This window comes from Gasterosteus aculeatus, chromosome 10 (assembly GCF_964276395.1).
Source record: "Gasterosteus aculeatus chromosome 10, fGasAcu3.hap1.1, whole genome shotgun sequence".
NCBI classification, from domain to species: Eukaryota; Metazoa; Chordata; class Actinopteri; order Perciformes; family Gasterosteidae; genus Gasterosteus; species Gasterosteus aculeatus.
In genome coordinates, this window is record NC_135697.1 from 10,342,649 (window position 1) to 10,355,943 (window position 13,295).

At 43.3% G+C, this 13,295-nt stretch overlaps 4 protein-coding genes across 5 annotated transcripts; 1 reads left to right on the forward strand and 3 right to left on the reverse strand.

Moving 5' to 3' along the window:
• Window positions 1-10: 10 nt before the first annotated feature.
• On the forward strand, window positions 11-1,742 carry uqcrb (ubiquinol-cytochrome c reductase binding protein). Its single transcript, XM_040188370.2, has 4 exons — window positions 11-174; window positions 872-940; window positions 1,119-1,285; window positions 1,550-1,742. The coding sequence occupies exons 1-4, from the start codon at window positions 156-158 to the stop codon at window positions 1,625-1,627; spliced, it is 333 nt and encodes a 110-aa protein (XP_040044304.1). The 5' UTR covers window positions 11-155; the 3' UTR covers window positions 1,628-1,742.
• Window positions 1,743-1,828: 86 nt separating this feature from the next.
• Window positions 1,829-5,911, reverse strand: lrrc14b (leucine rich repeat containing 14B). The gene is made up of 3 exons (XM_040188361.2): window positions 4,329-5,911; window positions 3,514-4,139; window positions 1,829-3,011 (listed from the first exon to the last, which is right to left on the reverse strand). Exons 1-3 carry the CDS (start codon window positions 4,602-4,604, stop codon window positions 2,339-2,341), a joined length of 1,575 nt encoding a protein of 524 aa, XP_040044295.2. The 5' UTR covers window positions 4,605-5,911; the 3' UTR covers window positions 1,829-2,338.
• On the reverse strand, window positions 5,111-10,480 carry LOC120826251 (protein naked cuticle homolog 2-like). Of its 2 annotated transcripts, XM_040188365.2 has the most exons (9): window positions 10,298-10,480; window positions 10,180-10,206; window positions 10,021-10,094; window positions 7,321-7,375; window positions 6,801-6,892; window positions 6,482-6,577; window positions 6,247-6,382; window positions 5,996-6,142; window positions 5,111-5,911 (listed from the first exon to the last, which is right to left on the reverse strand). In XM_040188365.2, exons 1-9 carry the CDS (start codon window positions 10,320-10,322, stop codon window positions 5,478-5,480), a joined length of 1,086 nt encoding a protein of 361 aa, XP_040044299.1. In that variant the 5' UTR covers window positions 10,323-10,480; the 3' UTR covers window positions 5,111-5,477. The 2 variants fall into 2 exon arrangements, with proteins under 2 accessions (XP_040044299.1, XP_077937777.1); XM_078081651.1 differs by having other exon boundaries at window positions 10,180-10,313.
• A 417-nt stretch (window positions 10,481-10,897) lies between these two features.
• On the reverse strand, window positions 10,898-12,930 carry gatad1 (GATA zinc finger domain containing 1). The gene is made up of 5 exons (XM_040188367.2): window positions 12,495-12,930; window positions 12,191-12,313; window positions 12,057-12,116; window positions 11,697-11,880; window positions 10,898-11,618 (listed from the first exon to the last, which is right to left on the reverse strand). The coding sequence occupies exons 1-5, from the start codon at window positions 12,687-12,689 to the stop codon at window positions 11,428-11,430; spliced, it is 753 nt and encodes a 250-aa protein (XP_040044301.1). The 5' UTR covers window positions 12,690-12,930; the 3' UTR covers window positions 10,898-11,427.
• Window positions 12,931-13,295: the final 365 nt, after the last annotated feature.

Here is a 13,295-nt window from a genome sequence, read left to right on the forward strand (position 1 = left end):
ATTGTTTGTTGGCTGCTGCTGGAAGGCTGAGGGCTACCAAATGAAATTTCGTTGATTCACTAGTGACAATGAAAACCTTTTTCTCTTATCTTTAAATGACGTGCTGAAGCCTCCTCCTTACCCATGACGCACCGCGGCCGTTCACACTGATAAAGATGGCGTCGAGGGCACCAGGTACAGTAGCATCGCTATCTAATTAGATTTCCATTTGTAACGTTGTACAACCGCACTAAAGATGATGTTGTGCGTACAGGCCGTCATCAATGTTTTACCTTCAGACACTCCATTCAGTTTTGCTAATTATCACACTGCATCTGTCTTTAGACGCGTTTTGCGGGTGTGTGTCCTTTAGTGTCCCCGTGCTAACTGATGCTAAGGGTGGTGGTTAGCTTAACTACTTTAGCTTATCGCTAGCTACCCTTGCTAACGTTATCACTGTGAAAATATTTATTTTACAGCCAGATCTGCTTTGGTGGTTTATGGTTACTTACTTGTTTTCTTAAAAGCTGTCATATGTTCTGGCTTTGCTTTTGATTAACGCTGTAGCGTCGTTACCTTTTGACCTATGCTAAGTAGCTCCTTAGCACTGTGTTGTTTCTGTCGATTAGTCACTAGTGTGTATAGTTTGAACATATTTTCTAACGCGTGTTCGCTCACTAGATTGCCTCATAATCTATCGTTATTTGAGGGGATGTACTCTATCGCCTGAGACCCTTTTATAGTTGTATCACTAATGTAAGAATAACTAACATTGCTCCTCACTCTGCACATCTGGTGGGAGCTTTCAGTATTTGATTTGCTTGACTCTGAATTAAAGTTCGTGCTGCGAAATTGATCCTGATGCTGTGTGTCTTTCTTCTCCTGTTCTCAGTCGCGACAGGCAGGCTCCTGGGTGGATTCCGCAAGTGGTATTATAACCTGTGTGGCTTCAACAAGTTAGGCAAGTTCTCATGTATTGATACAAATATTCAGCGTATTAAACCTTGATATAACTCGTTTTTGTAACTGAATGTAGAGATATTCATGTCACTATACATTTAGGGTTGTAGTAGTCCCTGTAGTGCCTGTCTTTGATTATCTATTTAGGATCTTAAGATTCTCATATTTTCTTTCCGTAGGTTTAATGCGTGATGATACCATCCTTGAGGATTCTGATGTGAAAGAGGCACTGAGGAGGCTACCAGAGCCCCAGTACAATGACAGGATGTTCAGGGTCAAGAGAGCCCTGGATCTCTCCATGAAGCAGCAGATCCTCCCTAAAGACCAGTGGACGAAATATGAAGAGGTACATGGCCTTTAATTCAAATCTTGAAAATTTGATTTTTGTAGCCAGATGTAGAGGAAAAAGTGAATTAATGCAAAACCGTTTTAATAATGTGAATAGTACAATTAAAGTAGTAATAATTAGATCAATAAAATACGTCCTTTGGGAGGGTCTTTGATTCTGTGCTTGAGTGATCAAAAATGTTATCTAGTGTGAATTATGCTATAAAAATAGCCTGCTTTTTGTATTTTAATCCCATGTTTTGTTCTTTTCCTCTCCCTAAAGGATATCCGTTATCTTACACCATATTTGGAGGAGGTGATCCGTGAGAGAAACGAAAGGGAGGAGTGGATGAAGAAATAGATGGTTCCTGGTCAAAATTGTTAATCCTTGTATTCAGTCCTTTCCTTGGTGTAATATTTAAGATGAAATCTTACCTATATAAAACAGAGCTCATTAAAAAAAATTGTACATTTTGGAGGATGTGGATGTGTCAGTTTTTATGATGTAGTGGATAAATGGCTAATTCAAGATTTAATTATTGGGAAGAAAAAAAAGAAACAATCACGAGTATACTTGTTTATCAGATATATTCCATGTTGCAAATATGTGCTCTTTACAAATCCAGTTTTATAAAAGCATTTACACCAGAATAGTCGTAAGAAAATATCATAGGCAAACTTCAGGTGTCTACCATAACTTCTATCGTAGCTACATCTAGCTGCACTGCACATCTTTGTCTTCCAGGCTGTTAGAATATAAAACGCAATTCTCTGAGACAATCATACATTGAAATTCATGAGTGCATATTAAACCAGTCAAACAAATCTTGCTTACTTATAGATATATATATATAGAGTTTTGCCCTTCAATCATGCACAGGAGTGGTGACAGTTTACAAGCAATCAGAAGTAGCACTGCGTTAAAATGTCTAATTACTTATAGCCCAAAAATAACAATTTTATTCTGATTAAGGTTTCAGGTCTGTTCTAAGCAGATGTCTATTTGTGTTAATCAGAGGTCATGACCCATCGCTGTCGGTCTGCTTACTTAATCCTTCCACATGCAACCCCACTAATTATTGTCCTGTGATCTCCTGTCGTTCACCTCAGTTATGCAACCAATGAAGTTCCCTATGACGCTGTTAAAAGACTTCAACATGGACACCCCCAGCTCATTGCTGGTTTCATTGATCTCTGGGTCATAGGCCCCCATAAGTGGGGAGCACACCTCCACACTCTCTCTCCCAGCTCCTTCCAGGATCCCCATCAGTTGACCCCTGACCTCCTGAAACAACTCCCTGTTGTACAGGAGTAAATCTGAATCATTAAGAGGATAAGTTACACTCTCAGAGTAACACTGGCGGGGAACTGGCATCTCTATGTATTTAAGCTTAGGAAAACCCACAGATAGCATAGAGAATAACCTCTGGAGGGCCTCAGAGGTTAGGGGGTTCCCCAGAAGTTTGAGCTCCTCCAGACCCTGACAGCAAGTCAGAGCATCAGTGAAGGCGTCCATGTGCTCGTCTTCTATGTTACATTCCTCGAGGGCCAGGCTGACCAATGTGGCTGAGCAGCGGCAGAGCAGTTTGTGGAAACAGGTAGGGAAAGAGCTGAAAATGTCATGTCCACTGAGGTCCAGGCGGACTAGGAACTCACTGTGGAGGCTGTTCGACAGGTAGGTCATGTCAACGCGGCTCAGGCAGCAATTCGCCAACTCCAAGCACTGCAAAGGAGTGTTGAGGGGACTGGGTAAAGCAAAGGGGTAAAACATAGCGTTAAATGAAACGACAATTTTTGTACAGAAATCGATGATGTGCAGTTGTGGTTGGTCCTCATAAAATATTTGTTATATAGGATTGGTGCCAGAAAGGCTTACTTATGTAGATCAGGAGTAAAGAAGTAAAGTTAGACGCGAGATTGTGATCGACAGCTCTGTTGCTAGTGGCTTGTGCTCTTGTTCTATTTCCATTGCAACCACATCGCAACGGGTTTCTGGCTAACTTGCCGGTGCAGCCGTCTGTCTCTCACTCTGGCATCATGGCAGCAATTTTAACAACAAAATACGCCCCATTGCTAAACAAGAGCCTGGAAGCTGCAATGTGCTGGGACTCTGGTTGAAGGTGATTGTTGTAAGCTATATTAAAGCTTTGAGGTCAGACACCCGAGCCATCCATCTCATCCACATGACGACAAACAAGGACACCTTTTGGTCCCTGTCCATACTTCCATCTTTGTCCATTAACTCACTTAAGCAGTCTGCGTAGGTGTCCAGTTAGAGTTGAGAAACCAACGTAGAGTTCCGTCAGGCCGCTCTGTTGTGCCAGCAGGTTACCGATGATGGACATCACGTCATCGTCGTAGGCCAACCTCCTAATATCTAACGCCCCGGTCGGCACCGTCAAAGACTGTAATTTGGGGAACGCCACCTTGGACAGCAGCACCTCCAAGTGTGTCGCCTCTAGCGGAACGTTGTGGACTATCTCCAGCTTTAAAATGGACTCAGTGTCTGCGAGGCGAAGAACATAGAAAAGCTGCTTGAGTGAGAGTGAATCAGCCCGAAAACTGACAAAGCGGAGCTTCAGTGGACAGTAGCGGAGGAGGACGAAGGTCTGAGCCACCAGCTCATAATTGCGGCCTGTGACGAAGCCGTTCAGACGGACATCGATAGATGTTTCAAAGGCAGACGGGGACACGTCGCTGTCCTGCATGGCCACCATGGTATCATAGCACATTTGGGTCAGGAGGTGGGTCCTCGCCCATCGACCCAGTGTGGATTGGCAGGGGCAGGGCTGGTGCTCGACATCCTTCAGCGCAGTCAGGTCCACCAAATGCAGCCTCTTGGCGTATGTCCTCGGAGGAGACAGCACGTAATCCTTTGACAAACAAGGGGAAATTGTTTTGAGTTCCTTTATGAATGTTTGATGCAGGGCTTTATGAATATGTGTTAATGGCAATGACGCCACACACAGAAAAAATAAAGAAAGCATGCAAAGAAAGCGTGCAAATAAAACATACGGATGACATCGGTGTGATAAGACATATAAGATCTAACATCAAAGTACCTTGAGGCCAGTCAGAATCGACTCCAAACAAAGCCTGCAGGTTTGGGAGGTGAGGTCCGTCTGGCAGTCAACAGTTTGTCCCAGCAGGCCATGTAGGTCAAGCACGGGAAGAGGCCATGCCTGGACCAGAACACGCAGCAAGTCAGCCTGCTCATGGAGGTAGCAGGCCTTGAAGAGAAGCGGGTAGAGGTTAAAAGACACACAGTTGAGGTTCTCCACAGCACTTGGTCCGCTCTGAATGAAGCCCTCAGCAGCAACGAAGCGCAGTGACTTCATGATTCCAGGTTTTATCTTTTGTTTCTACTTATTTGAAGGTCCTGTTTGGTGAGAGCTGCAGTTGAGCAGCTCTGTGGTTGCTGCTTGGTGGATTTCCTCTGTTGTTGTCCGTCTCTGGGTGTCGCGCATTTGTCTGGAGCCAGGTTTGCTCTGGTGGAGCACAGGGGCCACGTGGGAGGTAAGAAGAGTTGAGGTTATTAATAGAAACAGCTGTCTCACGTCCTTCGTCGGGGACAGTGTCTATATGAAACTAGAGAGATAAGAGCACAACATCTGAATGCCACTGGGACACGTGTCAATAGCACCTCTAGGCGACTCTATTCACATGAGGAGCCCGAAGAAAACAAGGTTGTGAGAGTAGAAGCAGCAATACAGGAACAATCAAATCTCTGACTGGGATACAGAATCACAGTCAGTTTGTAACATTGACTGCATTTGAGAAGGCAGCTAATGATGAGGTAAAAATCTACTTATTTGGTACGTTCACTTTTTGCCACAAATCTGTCTTTGCTAGTATCAAAATACACCACATGGTTGCAATGCATTATGGTCTCTGGAGGCTTGAGGTCAGTGGAGGCAAGTGTGTTTCTGCCTTTTCCCTGGTGGATTTCTGCCAATATAAACACATGTTACAGCAAGTCTGTATCATGTCAGTGATCAAAAACACCTATGATAAAACATCACACTGTGGTCAATGCAGAATATATTGCAAATAGTGGTTGTCTTGCCATTATTGAGTAAAATTTATCACAGGCATAAAAGAAAGCATGAGCTTTGTGTGGTTGTTATTGCAATATGATGCAACTGATAAATGATCAATAGGATTTCAGGTCGACAGTCTACACCACCTCTTCCCTCCTGCCTCATACGTGTCTAAAATGAATTCCCCGAAGGGTGGTGGTGGTGGTGGTGATGATGATGGTGGTGCTCATGATGGTGATGGTGCTCGTGTCTCTGCGCTCGAGAGGACTGAAGAATGGAAAACATTTCCTTATCTCCCCCCGGTGTGGATCGGGCGTGTTGGGCATCTGGTACCCTGCAGCGCACCCTCCTGCTGTGGCCACGTTGCAGGACGCTATGGGGCTGAGAAGGACGACCACATGAGGCCGGGGGTGGACCGTGTAATCGGCAAGACTTTCCCTGTCCTCCATTTCTGTCTTTCCCAGCTGACACAGCCTTGCTTTTGAGGGAAGCGGGGATAGAGAGGCCTCCCGGAGAGCCAGGGGAGACGTGCTTCTCTCTGATCACCACAGGGGGGTGCTTGGGAGCACAGCCATCATCCTTACTGGGCTCCTGAGAGAGAGGTTCTGGGGAAAAAGAAGAAGAAAGAACACTGGATGTATTTCCAGAGGAAAGCTCAGGCAGCAACAACGATAGAGGAGTCTATCTACCTGTGTTGTCAAACTTGGAGGTATAGTTTTCAATGCCAGCTAGATCCAGGTAGTGGTTTCGGCGCTCTATGTTTTCCTCCACGCAATAAAAACTTCTCGCTTGGTGTCCCGACTCTTGAGACAACTCACTCTGCTCCTTCTCGGTGGCTGAGAGATGGACATCACAGCGGTCAAAAACCACAGTTAAGGCATTTGAGAAAAAAAACAAAATGATAAGTCTACCACTAATAATATATTAAAGGTATTTTCACCTATTTGTAAGATGTTCTCAGGGTCAGCTGACGGAGTCACAACTAGCTTTATCTTCAGGGGTGTGGGGCCACCGTAAGGCGGCTTGACCGACGCCTCCAGAACCTCATACATGGAGTGCATCAGACTATTGATGTCCTGCAGAACACACACACACACACACATATACACGCTGTGGACAGGCAGAGCTGAAACGATGATGCATTTGAACAAAGTGCATGAAAGAAAGAAACGTACTTCTTGGTTGACCATGTCACTGTTGTCAAAGTTGTACAGTGTGAAGACCCACTCGCGCTGTGTGTCCTCATCAGGCCCCATGTGACACTCTGTAACCTGTAGTATGTGCACATATCATCAGGAAAACCACAACTTAGTTCTGCTACAGTAAAGATTTAACCACGTAACTGCGGTTGGTTATGATTTATGATGTTTGAGTTGACCTTTGAGACCAGAAAACCTCAACTTGTGATTAATATACCATGTTGATTAACATCAGATGAGTCAGTTGCTTGGAAAGTGCTAAAATAATTTGTTGCAGGGACTTAGAGATACTCACATCAGCATGGCTGTTCCTCTTATTGGCTTGTTTATGGACGCGGAAGTGGATGCCTTTACTTCCATGGCGTGTCTTCTTTGGTGGCAGAACAACTAAACCACACACGGAGCTCAACTATGAATGTTGTCAACCCAGCAGACACAGTTTGCGGCTCACTATTATAACTGTGTTGACATTTCCAAATAGATTATCCCTTGTCTAAAGCTTCATTTTCAAGCACAGTATAGCAGCAAAGAGGAAACTAACAGAACCCAAAAGGTGGACGTTTTTCCACACAAACAGATGCGTTCTTCTTGTAAAGAATGTAGGTGACATAATAAAGCTTTTGTATCCAAACTCTCTGCTAACATACAGCCCATACTCTTTGTCTCGTAAAATTGCACCAACCACCAGAACAAATTCCTGTATCCGTGGCCATAAACGGCTTCCTGTTCTGATTCAGGTAATAATCAAGCCCTTTGGAATAGATTGAAGGGGATAAATGGCAGTACGGTACATATTCTAGTGGTTCTCTACTCACCTTTAAGGTTGCAGTTACGGCCCGACCTGTTTGCCCTCAATTCTACGTACAGGTTCTGTTAAAAGAGTGACAGAGTTTAAATTAACACAGAGAACACATGTTAGAGAGGGAGAGGGAATGAACAGAGGAAGCAATTAAGAGCGTTTCATGTCCCATGGGTGGGAGGATTGGTCGCTTAGATGAGAGCAAAGCCGAACACTTTGGGGGTTTTGTCCTTGTAGAAAAACTGCCTTTGACTTTTGTCTAGAAAAATGACTTTTTCAACATATTTGATTAAATGGAACAGTGATTCCAATCTTTTTTCCATTTCCACTATGGAAACAATGTCCTAAGGGAGACAGTGAGAAAGCAAAAGAGCAAGAAAATGAGGTTTAGAGATTTCATAGTTTCATAGTTCTCATTTTTAAACTGTAGACATCTTGAGCTTTTCTTCACTGTCGTACGTAACTCACGTGTCCCTGAAGTTGTCATATGATAATTAAATGCAAAGTTGTGAGGCCAGATTAGAGACAATAAATTTCAGCCACTGGGACGCAGCGCCACCCTGCTGCCTTAGCACATTTAAAACATCCGATCAGACATACTCGCTCCTCTCACAGGTGGAAACCAGTCTGCTCAGCAGAGAACCGAGAGCTCCAACAAGACTCTTATCTCATCTCTCAACACGACAGTCCATCACCAACGTCACACTGATTCTGGTGCGAATGCAGAGGCGTGCACGTCCTCACACCAACACGCACATGCACACATACACACCAATCTCCCTCTCAACAGCCTCTTCTCTCTGCCGGCTGTGAGGCTTTGATGCTGGGTTGAGTTACAGGGGGGAAAGGGTGGAAAGTGGAAGAGGTGGTGCAGGTAGCGAAAAGGTGTGCAGTACATTGAACCACTGTTGCGCTTTACACCCTCATTATGCGTCCGTCTTCCGTGCACTCGTCCCGATATCGTAGAGGTTCAAATGTCGGCAGAACAGTAGCTGCCTTTGTCTCAACAAGAATGTCGAGCGACCTTTTTTTTGAAAACTTGATACCTGGACAGGAAGTTTCACTGTGGGGACGCAAACATTGAGACACGATGCTCCGGTGACTTCAGGTAAAAAAATAGTGGAAAAAGAGTGAAATAGAAGAAGTTAAAGATCTTAACAGATAGTGATACACAAACATTTCATCTATGCTTTTAACAAAAAAATAGCTATTATAGTTATTTTAGGAATCGTTTTTAGGTGTCGTTGTTTTTAATCCATGGAAAACGTTTTAAATGCAGAGTTTCAGAACGAGCACACAGAAGGAGAGTTGACGTAAGACCAAAAGGCGTATACAATATAAAATATCATAAATTCTGTTTGAAGTGGTGGTGTTATGGAGATTTAAACTAGTCTGGAAAACTTAATGACAAGAAGATCTCCGTCATTAACAAGCGCATAAACTCTACCACAACCTTTAGAACAACTTGGCAGAGTTGACAACATTTTCCAAATTGTGTAACTTTCCAGACCTTTCACACCACATTTCATGAACCTCAAAACAACAACACTCGTGACAACTCACACTGAATCTCATGACTTTTACAGTAGCGCTTAAAAGATCAAACAAGCAGCAGAAAAAGTGAAAGTGGCATGTCGGTTGTTTTTCTTATTTTACCTTTACGTAATTTACATTTTACAATAAATCCTTTGATCTATGGAGGGACATTAGATATCTGTGATGTGCTTTCACCGCCAAATCTGGTTCTACGGAATTGATATGTTTATGGTTAATAGTGCAGCATCTGACAGTTTTCATAGTTCTTTTTTAATACAATTCAAGGCTGCTTCACTGATGCTCACAGTCTACATGCGAGGCCATTTACGCAATCAAACACCCACCGAACACCCACTCCCCACATCTTTTTCCTCTCCCCCTCTCACAGTCCGTCTGACGGGAGAAGGAAAGCAGTACCAGATGTGGAGACTTTTTTTTTCTTCTCCAGCTAGATATAAAGACCTTTCTGTTTGGAGGGGGTGGCCGTGTTGCACTTCACAGACTTGGAAGTCTCTTTATAGAGAAGGAGGAGTGTAGGGCGGAAGAATAAACATACGACTACCTCCAAACGTTTTTTATGTCCCTTGGATGTGATGTGAGCAAATATGATTTACCTCAAAATTGGCTTAAAAGATATGAAGCTGTTGGCTGTGCTCTAGACCAGTGTTAGTGTTTATTATTGCCTTTTTCATAAGAACATAAGTCGACTTATAAATTAAATACAAAAAAATCTCATAAGATGATGATCTGTGGGACCAATTTCCCCTCAAATATGTGTTGTGTGTAGGTGTAATTATTATTAATTTAAAGTTAGGTCCAGTCCTTCCCTTACCTGATTCACAGAAAAACATCTTTTCCCTCTCAGATTATCATATATTCCTTGATTAACTAAAGGATTGGCTATTTCATTAATAAAATATCTGATGTTTGGATGTGATTAAACACGTGAACAGCTCCAGGTTGGATAATCCCATTCGTTCTATCAGAGACTCAATTCTACCTGGTGATCCATCAAAAACGGACCGTTACACTGTCAAAGGAAACCTAAAATGAGCATCGTGGGATCTTTTCCTGTGCAATCGCTCTAGCGGGAGAGTTTTAGATGCGTCTGTAGCTGTTAGAATAATAGGCAAGTGTATAAAGAAAATATATACATGAATCATAAAAATAAATGTTCTACCTCGGTCAGTTTGGTTTTGTGGATACGCTCCAGCTCGCTTTGACATGTCTGCACATTGGAAACCAAACTACCACCTGCAGAAGATAAGCATATTTGTGAACACGTGAGAGAACTCAAGTCCGTGTGTTGTTTGTGCAGTTTCTGTGGTAACCGGCTTACCTTCAGGACTATGTCTGCGTTTCGAAACTGTCCAAACAAGAGCGAATACAATACAAGTCAGAAGCGATTTAATATTCTTTTTAAACTCAAAACATTGTAATGCCATAAAACACCTCACCAAGTTTGGACTGGACTTTGCCCATGCTCCTGCCTGTTCGCTTGATCAAGTGAAGTTCATAACGTCCGATCCATCAGTGGAAAATAAATGAGACATTTAGGCAGCCAGAAAAGCTTTGAGACACGAGCGCAGATGTTCGAGCAGACGAGATGAATCTTTGAAGTGACTGAGACATCCAAGAGTAAGGCGGCAGAGCGAGAGCGCTCCCCCCTGCGCACTTCCCTCTTTGTTTAGATTCGGTCAGGATGACTAGAACCGGCGATGAAGCTGCCCCCCCCCCCCCCGCCCTCCCTAGTAGTAGTTGATGGGACATGCACCGTTATTATTTCTGTTGATTTGTTTTTTATTAAACCCAATTAGCGTTTAGCGCATATGAATAATGTCAGTGGAAAATTTACTTGAATGAGATTTTAATCACAATGTGATTTTGATGCTGTAATGAGGTGAAGAATATTCTTTCATCCCCCCCGTTTTGTTCCCACACCACAGAACCATCATCAGACTCTCAAGAGCACACCATCCTTAGAGCATCATCATACAGCTTACCTGAAAATGAGGTGAAGAGAGCAGTGTTGGGACGACAGACACATGGGATCTAGATTGTGGTGCAGACTTTTTCTTTACTGTATCAGCATATTGTTGTCATAATTACAGTATCATTCACAAAAGGAAAAATGATAAAAACAAAGAATCTCAATGAATAAATACCATTTTCTGAAACAATCAGACAAAGGGACGGTGAAGAAGAGCTTTTTTTGTTTTTAAACTACAGTGTTTCCCCAAACAATATAACAGGGAGGGGCCAATCTTTTTTTGTCTTATTTTTCCATGCACGGCAGTTCCACACTGACATGAATATGGTCGTGAATATGTCTGTGTGGCGCTCACAGCAGAGGAGCACCAGATCAAACCGCTTGCCAGAATACTACCCCCCCCCTCCCTTGAATTGGTTAACTTGGGGGGAAAAAACTGAACTAAATACAAAAGTATTATGTGTACAACATTTCAATAACAACGCTGGTTTCTGAAGTAACGGCAGAGGTTAAACAATTTTATCTTTTCATTATATTACATAAATGTACATATATGTCCGTTTAAAAAGCAACAAACAAGTCCATAGCACAGCTGTGCTAACTGCTGCCACTGACAGACTCCTTGGCAGTGAGGGCCGGCGTCGGTCCTATGTGGGTCCAGATGTAACCTTTTTCTGGTCGGATGGGGATGGTTGGGAACGGAGAGCTCCGAGACTTGAAATATTCAGAGGGGGCGTGACACACAAACTCCAGGTACTCCATCTTTCTGGGCAGATCCTCCTCTGGACCTAATACAAATCAGATTGTTCTCAACTTGTCACATAAATGTCTTGAAAATCTTAAAATTTGAATCTCCAGTCGCTCACCAACAATGTACGTTCCAGGATCAAACAGGTCCTTCGGGCTCGCCTGTGTTGGGATTAACCAGGTGAGTGCAGCACTCTTTTCACAGTACTGGTCCTGCACAAATCCTCGGATCTGAGCATAGTACGGCTTCCCATCTTCCTCATCGGTTACTTTGATCACATCTCCTGACTGGTAGTAAACACCCTGAGGAAACAAGTGGAAACGGGAACACTGTAATCGGCCTGGTTCTTATAGAAGTTTAGTACAACCATAGTCATTTGAGCGACAATAAGATGAAGGAATAGAGAAATAGATCAGGAAATGCTCTCAAATTAACATGGGATTGATTAATCAGATATTGAGCATAATAAGCACCATACCTTATAAAACACTGATTCTGATGTGATGATTGTTGCTACAGATTCTGGTGCTTTGATTGGCTGAGAAAAGAGATCAAATACAAACATTAATAGCACATCTTGATAACAATAGAAATAAACAAGGCAACACTCACATTTTTAAGTTTGAATATATGTCTTCTCCCCTTTCCTTTTGTTGACACCTTCTTCTCAGATGCAGGCGCTTTGTACTTGGTGCTTCTCAAACGTGCAGACCTTCGGTGGATCTCCTGCTTGGACTAAAAAGCAAACACAAACCAGGTATTTGAGCTTCGAATTACACATCCAAGTAATTCTCTTTTCAGACTGCAAAGCGCCCTTAAAAAACAACCACAGAGTCTGGATTGCACCCATAAGAAACACAACATGTGAAAGAAAAACAACATGTGAAAGGCACCATTTACAGCACAGCAAACCGACCTGCTTTCCCCCGCCATTGCTGGGCAGAGCGATGGAGGACATGGAGGGGCCTGACGCGCCGCCGCCACCGCCACCGCCGCCACTGCTCTTTCCCGTGCAGTTGTTGCAGAGGATCTCTCCCTGGTTCCCTTTCTTCCACATCGAGGAGGAGTTCGTCTTGCAAACGGCGCAGCATGGCTTCAAGCCCAGCGGCATCGTAAGCAATCGGGGAAACGAACCTCGCTAACGTGCAGGGATCAACAATGGGAGGACGGCTACGCCACCGATACCGACGCGCCTCCTCCGAACGACACAAATATGGAGACAGAGGTTCCCTTTCTGTGACGGATATGACAACAGATAAAGCGCAGCGATCGCCACCCGCACTGTTTATTTTCGCAGCCAATTCAACGCCGTTGCGAACGCTCCGTTTCTTCTTCTTCTTCTTATTTCCTCTTTGACATCGGCTCTTCTTCTGTGGTTTGGCATTCCTTAGTCCAGCGCCCCGACTGGACTGGGTGAGAGTGCGCCGAACTCCATCTCTGTATTACGCTTTACATACAAAAACACACAATATAAACGTAATAATTTTATAATAAATAAATAATACATTTTGCCAAAAAAAAAATTGTACGACAGAATAGTGTGAAATTAGCCGGCTGCAACATAGTATACAGATATTAGTTACAAAATGTCAAGGTCTACATTCATCAATGCAATAACCTAATTATATTAAAAGTAACGTAGTAGTAGATATGACACAAATTGTAATATCTGGATGTCTGGATGTGTGATAATTACTCTGCACAAAAAGTAAACAAA